Raw genomic sequence first — 10,834 nt, 5'->3', positions numbered from 1 at the left:
TTTAACATTTTTATTTATTTATTACTGAAAAAATTGTTTGTCATTCTAAAGGAAGAGAGAGAGAAAAAAAATCAAGTATTCAACCAAGAAGACCCTCAAGAACTGATAAAGTTGACAAAACTGATCGATTAGGATATTAATAGATTGTCCATACCAACACAGTGCCCCTAGCTAGCCTCAACATATGCTGGTACTAACACAGTTACAGCAAGCCTAATGTGCCTTGTGCTGGCCTTTTGGTCCTTAGCATAGTTTTGCTGAAATAAAAGTCATACCATTAAATTAATCTTAAAAAAATAACAATTAGGATACAAAGACCAGTCCGAATTATTCCATCTAATGTTTTGCAGTCAGCAAACTTCAATCCTCCGTTTCCATTTTCATGGAAGTGTTATTCAGCAAATAGTTGAACTCTTCTGATAAATAATCCAAGAAAGAGTATTTTGTCCAATTTATGAGGAAACAGACCAGTTCCCTCATTCCAACCAGTCCCGTTGGTAGCATTTTATAAGGTGGTAAAATGCATTATCTACAAGTAATCATGCATAGCTTGTAGAAAAAAATCTGAGATGTCCTATACCCCATTAACTGCTAGAACTATTAACCATGAGGTCCGTATCTGAGATGAAACACCAGATCAAATTTAAAAATCCATTTACAAGTTGATTTCCATGTTGTCAATAAGCCTGACTTTCCCAAACCATGCAGCAACACAGAAGACAACAGGATTCTTGATCTCTTCCACTTTCTCCAAGCTCTCTTGATCAACAATCTGCAGGCAAAAAGAACCTAGTTAGCATTAAACGATACACCTCGTTATTCATATTTGGCTTCATTTAAGGGCCTTTTACGTACAAATATATTTCGGGAAGGCATACATCACCATTAAAGTAACTTTGGCCTTCTATGTGAATTTGGAGCACGCAAGCAGAGAATAAATTATGATGGCAATGGAAATAAAGGGCATTGGAAAATTGTGCATGGAAGGGATGTTGTTGCTAATTGAAGTTAGATCATAAAAATCGGAAAAAACAGACATTTTGAATTGTCTGAATATTCTTGCAGAAAAAGCTAGACTACCCCAAAAAATTTATTGTATGGAAGTCTGGACAATTCCAAGTATACTGTGGGTCAAGCTTCCAAAAAATGATCTATGATTATTAACTTCTATCCAACCTCTACTCTTACTAAAGCATCTAATCAAATGTCATGATCATCAACATGAAGTCCAGAGACACTAACAAAGAAGCATATCAACTTTCCCCCTCAGTCCCTCACCAATTACGCAACCAGAAGATCTTTAGGAATCATCATATCTTACATCACTTGCAAATATTTCCTCTTTTAACTAAGATCAAATTATTTTTGAAGATAAAGATGTAATTAAGCAGTCTAGACTACCTAATGGCCAACCACAAAACTGTGCACTTTCGAAGGAAGTTTACGTTAAGATTTCATTAGACATTCCAAATTAAACACAGAAAGGGAAAAAATTTAACATCTCACCTCAGCATAATCAACCCTTCCACCAGCTTCGGTAATACATTGGATGACCAAGTTTCTCAACTTCTCGCAATGCACCTGACCATCTTTTGCTATTGATTGAGCCCTTAACAATGATTTACTTATAGATAGTGCCTGGAAAGAATTGAAAGAAACCATAGTGTTACCTAGTTGTAAATAGAAGGCAAAGAATACTAACAATTGATCAAGGCTTAGTGCAGCCGAAAGTAAACAGGATAACATATCAGAAGCTTTATAACATCAACATTATATTATCATCATTACTTTTCTTATTATCTGATGGGTCTCTCATATTTTATGACAAGGTTTATACACGCAGGGCCCATAAGGAAGGGACTAAAGACAAATCAAAATCTGTTAAGGGAGAGGACACATGGCAAGCTATGAATAGAGAGGGGAATATTGGAGAGAGAGGGAAGGAAGATTGAGGGATATAAGTCTGTTAAGGGGAGTGGGATAGGTGTGAAGAATTTTGTATTGTTGGGGGTAGTAGCAGTGGGCAAGGTGTAGCCTCAGTTGCTGTGTGGAGTCTGTTTTCATTGTGCGTCCTGTTCAATTGGATAGTCCATTGAGGGGAATGCTCCGTTAATTGTTTTTCTTTCATTACTGTCTTCTAGATATTGTAAGGAGTTGTATTCATGATGGTATTATGACTCTGTTTCCATTCAATAAACTTGTTGTTATTCAGTAATCTGTTCACTCTTGTTTCTGATCTATAAATATATCAGTAGTTATATTCTGAAAAGTTTGGTGCCAACCTTATCATTATTGGGATAGATGCTTAATATTAAATATCATGGCTAGCTTAAAGTAATAAAAAAAAAAATTGAATTAAATAAAACCTTTTCCCTCTCTTGGGGTAAAAGGTGCACATTACGAGAACTCATTGCCAGGCCATCATTGTCGCGTGTTACTTCAGAACCTATAACTTTTATGGAAAAATCAAGATCTCGAACCTACAAGAAATCAATCAATAAGTTATAATAATCAACATCCAATAACAACAATAAGCATAGACTCAAACAATTCTGCTAGAGAATAGAATCTTCATTGACGTTTAATGATGTAACATTGGGACCAAAGAGCTAGTTTTGACATTAATAGTAATGGTAGGCCTCCCATTACCCAAGTGTACACTAGGAAAAAAAGGAAGGACTGCAAAGACTCACGGCACCAGTGCATAGACAGAGATAGCGGGAATAATATTCCCTGTGATAGTAGAATTAGAGGAATTGCAGTTAGTAGAAATAATATGCCCTGCGGTAATATAATACCTATGTTGCATGAAAAGAGAAAGAAAGTCAAGAACAAATTTTGGAGGAGATTAGGATAATGATGAGGAGGGGAAGGGGTGGGGGAGGATCGGAAGAGAGAAGAATTGAGTGGAAAAATTGGGAAGGAGCAGACCCCTCCAAGAGTCTGTACTATCTGTTCTTCAACATGCAAGTGCAGTAATGCCGAAAGTAAAAAACAGGAAATTACAAGGTTAAGATGAAATAAGACCAATTCTTCTAAGCAAGCTAATTATTATATTCAACTTTATATTCCAGTTTCAAAATTAAAAAGAGCTCAACAATATAGCTTTATGTTGTTAGGGTAGGACGGAAAAAAAAAAACTTAACACTTTTAAGATATATAATTCTTAGGAAAAGAAATGCTAGCAAAACTCTCTTTCCAACACTCTCTATTAATAGGTTAATTCACATGTATGCTCACTACATTCCGAAATCTACTTTTTATTAGTAGGGTTCACAAGAAAATTCATTCAATACTAAAGGCAGTATTAAAAGTAAGATATCAATAATATATTACAAGTATTCCTCTTTTTTGAATAAAGCAAAACAAAGGAACTCTAAAAAATCATTACCATTCTCTGAATAACTCGCCACTGCTGATAATCCTTTTTCCCAAACACAGCAACATCAGGCTCCACAATATTAAACAACTTGGTCACAATGGTAGCAACCCCTCTAAAGAAAACTGGCCTGCTCTTCCCACAAAGACCCTTTTCCAGCTTCTCAACTCTGACCCAAGTTTCATGCCCCAACGCACTCTGCTCAATGCAAGACACCACCCCATCACCCTCTCCCGCAACAAAATCACCCTTTTTTGTATCAAATCCATAATCATAAAGATTGTGGGGATGGAAAACAACATCAACACCACCAGGAACAGACATGAGCTTTTGGATATCTCCTTCAAAGTCAGAAGGGTATGTGGAAAGGTCCTCAGTTGGTGAAAACTGACCAGGGTTTACATAGATGGAGACAGCAACAACGTTGGTGTGTTTGTGAGCTTCTCTGACAAGAGAAAGGTGGCCTTCATGAAGGTAACCCATGGTGGGCACAAGCCCAATGACCTTGCCTTGGGATCTCATGGCCCTTGACCATTTCCTCATCTCATCCTTATCAGATATCACCAATGGCTCTTTGGGTGCCATTAGAATGAGTTGGAGAATTTCAAGTGGGTAATTTTTGAGTAATCTTCCCTGTTCCTGAAAAGAGTTGGAGAATTTCAAGTGAAAATTAAGAAAAGAAAACTATGGGAACACATTTAAGATAAATAAATATAAAGTAGGAAAATGAAAAAATAATAATAATATAATAAAGAGGAATGAAACCTTTGATCAGTCTTGAAAGTCGTCTGATGCTAGAAGCCACTGTCTCTAACAGGCCTTCTCTTTATATGCAGCTTAACACATTCTATCATTGATAAGACTTCTTGCTCCACAGTCAACACATTGTGCTGCTTGTTTATGCGTATTTGATCAACTACAAAATAAAAAAATTCCCCAACTAGAAACATCAAACTATATGAAAAATATTAAGACAAGATCCACGTGTAAAGATAATAAACCCAAGAAAAAGCCAATTAACATTGTTTAAGGTAGATTCTCCTAATGTGGAACAATCAACACTTCACAGGTTTGTCATAACTCTACTAAAAAAATGTGTAATCGTATTTGTGAATCCAATAAACTTAGAGAAGAAAACCGGAAAATCTGTTTTTTTATTTTAAAAAACAAAATTTGAAAATTCATCACCAGAATGGGCAAAATAAAAATACCCATTTGCAGAAACAGTGGCAGTAAAACAAATTTGAAGGAAAATCAGGTTCATACCATAGCAGAATGGAAAAAGTGAAGAAAACCCAAATGGTAACTAACGACCAAATTAGGGCTTTAAACCTTTTTTAAGTAGAACATGTGATTAATCCACATTGGTCTAAACGAAAGTTTCGGCCAAATAAAACAAATAAATAAAAAACACGTGGCAGCCCTCAATTTTTCTGTGCAACTAGAAGAGGTGATTACAGGTTAACATCAGTGTAATTATAAATGTTTAGGTTGTGTTGGGTTTATTTGAGAAAAAATTGATAAAACTCGATAAGCTTTTTTTTTTTTTTGATAACAACTCGATAAGCTTTAACTTGAGTAATAAGTTGAATTTTTTTGAACAAGACAAATTGATGGAAATGGATCTTTTTCATATGTTAGACCATATTAGCAGTTCATAAACAATTGTTATGATTTTTTCATGAATCTCTCATCAAACATAGAGGACGTGAGAGAAAAATTAATATACATAACCAGTGTAATTTATTTTTTTTATTTTTATTTTTGAAATAAACTGGAGGGTATCCCTATTCAATCTTCTCCGGTCATTTTATCCTCGGAGTACAACCCGAAGGCTCCCTCTCATTGAAACAGGGGTGCATTGAGTTTCGCTACTGGAAAAAGGATGAGACTAATTCCCCTTCGAGAATAGAGACACATCCTCTTGAACCAAAGATTTTTCAAAAATAAACAAAGTTTTTGAATCAAAAATGGGTATAAATATGTTGTACCTGAGCATGCTTGACTCTAACATAAGGACTATCGCCATAAGGAACCGTGTGAAGTAAATGGTGAAGGTGATATATCTTTTTCCTTTTGGGTTGTTGTTATTGCTGTTGCATCAACTTCTTCCTTTGCCAGCTTTCTCTTTTTTATATAAAAAATTTCATCTTCGATCAAAAATAAAAAAAAAAATTCATCTGTGTTATTAGATAATATTTTTTATCTAACCATATTTTTGAGTAAAATTTCTTTTTCTTTTTTAATTTTTATTGGTTTGAACGAGTTTTGTTTAAAATTTCTTGAAGTTTGTGAATACTGAATATAAAGTTGGAGAAATATTTTTCATCCAACGGAGATAAAATTATTTTGGGTAATACTTCTCTCATTTAACATGAGAGAAGTTTTTTTTCTACACTAACAAGAAATGTGGAGCCCAGTGGTTAAAGAAAAATAAAAAAGAAAAGAAATTGCAGGTACGTCTTTTTATGTCTCACTGACATGAGATAATTATCTCTTACAGTTGGAGAAAACTATTTCCCAATTATTTTCTACAATCTTAAACCTATGTTGTTTTGAGAGTTGAAGAATTAATAAATTAAAAAATTTGTTTATTTTTTTGTTATATGAATTTTATCAAAGATCGTGAAAAGCTTATACAATAATATCTTAGAGAAACCAAATAACACCAATCTATAAAATGAGAGAAATAAATGAAACCATAGACAAGGTCAAGAGCTCTAATCTGTTTGGAATCACGAGATGCAGGGTTTATAAGAGATTTGAGGTCCTCAACTAGAAAGGTTGAAGAATTTCGTTGGCTATTTTGCATTGATTAAAAGATGTGATTGTTGGGTCTTACTATGGGAGTTGTAATGGTATTGATGGTGGCGTTCCTAGTCCCTTGTAATGGTGCTGCTAAAAGATAAAGTGGAATTGCATACCTAACCTACACATGAACTCAATGTCATCGCCACAACACCATTCATTAAGAAGCTTTGATGAGTTAAATCTCAAATGATAAGAAAGATCGAAGAGAAAGTAACAACATATGAAGACAAACATAAACAAAAGAGAAGACCAAGATCTAAAATCAAAAGTCAACAAAAAGTTAGAGAATACTTGAAGTGCAAGCAGAAGATGAAGATCAAATGAATAGTTTATGGGTTATACATGTATAATGTTACATGAAAAACACTATTTGGTCCTACACAAACATAAAAGAAGAGAGAGAAAATGAGTTGAGGAAAGAGAAAATACAAAATTGTGGACCCCACGTCTGTTTGTTTATGTAGGAAAACAAGCTTTCATCATGTTATATAATAGATACATTTCCCATAGTTGATATCCAATTAGACTTTAAATTAATATGATTGTTGGGTTCATTGAGCCTTGGATGATAGACATGGCATCATATGCATGAGAGACACATGGATTCATATCTTATTTGGATACAGGAAATGAATTACATTGATATTAGTATTTAGACATTTTTCTAAGGTCATGTGTAGGCTCTTTGACCCATTTGGGGTTTATTCATATGTTTTTTTGTAATATCTCGTGTGCACCCAGTGTATTAACGTAATTATAGTATTAAGCGCAGCTAGATTTTCATTAAAATAACATATAATTATGAATAATTTTTTTCCTTTTTATTATAAATAAAGTCATTTCATACTCAACAACACCTTCTTACTTAATTATTAACCTTACATTGGTTAGAAATATCCTACATTAGATTACAATCCCATAACATCTGGCCCACATAAGCCAAAAGGGGTAAAATATGAATTTAAGAAGTAGGGTCAGCACACTTTAACACCCTCTCCTGCATGTGAAATTTTCTCTGTTCAATGTATTGTTACGCTCACATAGAAGCAAATGCCACTAGAGCATTTTAGAGCATAGCGCGCTCCAATGGAAGGTCAGGGTCCTTAATGCGCTTCCCTCAAACTTGAAAGATTCTATTTGGAGCATTGGACTCGCTTTCAAGACATACACTTGCTCTAAGTACCTAATAGATCTTATCAACAATCTTTCCAATAAGCAAGCATCAAAATATGCATTATATTTATGAATTCACTATTATCCTTGGCATCAATCCTTAATCCATTACAACATTCATCTTAATGTCTACATGATCAAAACCAAGACCATAACATACTTGGATTTCCTTTTAACATAGATACAAATATGACCAATTATACCACTCATCATACAAGTATACAAATATACATCTTCCAAAAGAATAGTCCTAACATGTATCTATATCCAAAATGTGCCGAATCAAAATGTAAAAACTCTCGTGCTCTAGACAGGTTTCTTGCCCTATGAAGTTCCATCTCCTTCACCTAGAGTACCTGAAACATGATCTCCAAACGGGGTGAGATAATAATTTCAATAAACTGAGGGTCCTTAGAGGATTTCTCCACCCTTGAGTTCACTTCTTGCATGAAGGGTTAATATACATGGCATATCAAGCATCATATAAACAGAGGCAACATAAAATTGATTTCGCTTGTGCACCCAGTAGTACTCTAATGAGTCGTACCTCAAAGCTAATGTCTGTATGAAACTTTCAAGAGTCGTACCTCTAAGGACAGATGCCCAAGAAAAGTCCGTACACATGTTCAAATGGCCAAATAGCTAAATAATCAATTTAGCATTCAATTGTATATTAGTCCGTTTGGTTATTCATTAGTCTGTACACCAATGCACAATAACTCTATATGAATGCAACTTTGTCATGTAACTAGCAATCATCCAATATCATAACCATAACTCCAAGGTGCATGGTGGAACAACAAAATGGATAAATTCCAATGTCCAAGAGTTTACCATAGTGACCACTTTCCAAGCCTTTCTCCTTGCAAAGTCCAATAGCCAACCAATGTAATTCACTACAAGTTACATATTTCAAGAAAACCCAATAACTCAACAATGTATCTCATATATGCATTCATCAATAACCTTAATCAAACATTCATATACCAAGAAAAGGGCACTTATCCCTATTTTCTTTCAAGTTTAATTTAATAACCAAATCCTCTCTCAAAGAGGGTTCCAATGGTGATTCCAACTCAATATCACCACTAGAACCAATACTCCTACACATAATAACATGGATTCAAGCTTTAATTTCACCATTCGAGGTTCAATTCTGAAATCCCTAATTTCTCAAACCCTAACCTAAAGCTCATATTTCATGAAAATCAACAAACCTCAAACTAAACCATAGAACTTACCTATAATGCTTCTACAACTAGCTAGAAGAAGTGAAAACCCCAAGAATCCAAGTGAAGAGATTCCATCTTTTCTTCCTTGAAAGTGGTGCCCCAAACACTGTCAAGGAGGAGGGTTTTTTCTCTTTTGCTCTTTCCTTAGATTCTACAGATGTGAGGGGAGAGGAAGTGAAGTGTTTCATAGGAGTTGATGCTTTAAAAGGAGAGCTCCTTGCTGTCCTTAACCTTGGTGGAAAATGTAAGAGAGGGACAGAGAGAGAGAGATGTCCGTGGAAGAGGAAGAAAATGAAAGGATGAGAGAGAGTGGGGGAAAAGGAGAGGGAGGGTTTTGATATTTTTGAGATAAAAATGCTATTTTCCCCTTCATTCCACTCTCTTTACAACCACTCATTCAAACCACTTATTTTAGATTGCTTAGCTATTTTGGTCTAATTAAAGTGTGTCACACTTAATTTATTTTGGATCTTACCCTCTTTGCATAATTTACGTATTTACCCCAACACTTTTATTATTTTCATTTTTACCCTAAAAAGTGACTTAGCTTTAACTTAGGCTTTTCACCTATTTGACTTCTAATTACACTTTAATCTCTAATTAGTGTAAATTTAACTATTTGGGTTATTATATTTTTCACCTATTTGGTATTTGATAGAACATTTTACCGTTAAGGGGCATTTGGTTCCACGGACGTTCTAGCGGGCTCGAGTGTTGCCCCCTCCCCAACGGAATTGGCTTTTTTTTTCTTTAACTAGTTTTGCCCCACTACCCTAGTGAAACTGGGCTTTTTTTTTAAAAGAAAAGAAAAAATATAAACACTGAACTGGTTCATAAAAGAGACACCTTGAATTTTTCTTTTTAGTCCTCTATTTTTACTTTTATTGCCTTTTACTGTTACAACAAAACCAGTCATGCATGAATACAAGCAATAAAGAAGAAATAGAAGCAACAAAATATGTATTTAGTTTCTTTTTCCAGAACTAAGAACTCAGGGCCAAATCAAAACTTTTGGAAAACACGACTTAGAGAAATGAAGATTAGTTGATCAGTTGTCCACTTAAATTCATAAAGCTGCTATGTTTTAGCCATGTCATGGACAAATTTATAGCTACTACAAAAGGAAGAAAGAATGCCATAAAAACAACAGTTCAATTACCCTGCAATTAAAAAAAAAGTTTCGCTGGGTGAAGGGGCGGTAGTCGAACCCGCTGGGACCCCCCTCCAGCCGGGGGGAACCAAACGCCCCCAACGGTAAAATGTTTCCACCCAATACCAAATAGTGTATTGAGTGGCCAAAGACCCTAAAGGAGTTAAAGAGCTGTCATATGTAAGCTAAACGTGTACAAAACACAATTAGATATGACTTGAAATGCATTTCACATGTGAAACATGTTTAGGATGCACTACCTAGACAATTGGTCGAATTACCCAGATAATACCATGTGTTACCCAAGTATTTTAATGTTGTTTAAGCCAAATTAAGCTCCTAATGATTAGTTTTTTTATCAAGGGCTATATAAGTAGGTTTCCCACGTGCATTCACATATGAGTCACTGTATTTTAAAAGATGAAGCCATAGATTGAGAGAAAAGCTTACATTGCATCCAAATTACTTATACAAATGCTTTGTGCGATCAACCTACACTGGTTATAGTAATCTGATGGACCTTCAATAAAGTAACCAAGCCCATTAATTACGAACTAGTATATATAGAGATGTTTAGGGTAAGGTTTCTTTATGCATGTATTCAGACTTGTTTAGTGGGGAAATTGAGAGACCTCTAGGGAACTCTTGAGCCTAAGTATATGGTTTGAGGGGGAGTTGAGGCTTTCTGGGTTTATTTTCTGCATTTAATATTGTGTTAGTGTATGTAAAAAGAAGTTATGCCTCCATTGTCAATGAGATCAGTGCTGTATTTCTCTGATACCAAATTGATGGAACCTAGAAAAATATCATTGACAATGGAGGCATAGCCTCTTTTTACATACACTAACACAATATTAAATGCAAAAAATAAATCCAGAAAGCCTCAACTCCCCCTCAAACCAAATACCTAAGCTCAAGAGTTTCCTAGAGGTCTCTCAATTTCTCCACTAAACAAGTCTGAATACATGCATAAAGAAACCTCACCCTAAACATCTCTATATATACTAATTCTTAATTAATGGCCTTGATTACTTTATTGAATGCCCATCATAATCTTGATGTGAAATTTGATCTTTTGAGAGATCAAAT

General features: G+C 34.7%; 1 protein-coding gene across 2 annotated transcripts; it reads right to left on the bottom strand.

The window, feature by feature from the left end:
- Window positions 1-217: 217 nt before the first annotated feature.
- On the bottom strand, window positions 218-4,274 carry LOC133313583 (pantoate--beta-alanine ligase). 2 transcript variants are annotated; one of them, XM_061514978.1, is made up of 5 exons: window positions 4,145-4,274; window positions 3,392-4,018; window positions 2,367-2,480; window positions 1,507-1,638; window positions 218-772 (listed from the first exon to the last, which is right to left on the bottom strand). In XM_061514978.1, exons 2-5 carry the CDS (start codon window positions 3,962-3,964, stop codon window positions 656-658), a joined length of 936 nt encoding a protein of 311 aa, XP_061370962.1. In that variant the 5' UTR covers window positions 3,965-4,018; window positions 4,145-4,274; the 3' UTR covers window positions 218-655. The 2 variants fall into 2 exon arrangements, with proteins under 2 accessions (XP_061370962.1, XP_061370963.1); XM_061514979.1 differs by lacking the exon at window positions 2,367-2,480.
- Between the last annotated feature and the right edge of the window lie 6,560 nt (window positions 4,275-10,834).

Source organism: Gastrolobium bilobum, unplaced genomic scaffold (assembly GCF_033153095.1).
Source record: "Gastrolobium bilobum isolate Gb01-03AN ecotype WA unplaced genomic scaffold, APGP_CSIRO_Gbil_v1 utg1760, whole genome shotgun sequence".
NCBI lineage: Eukaryota > Viridiplantae > Streptophyta > Magnoliopsida > Fabales > Fabaceae > Gastrolobium > Gastrolobium bilobum.
This window is presented reverse-complemented; position numbering and strand designations above follow the sequence as displayed.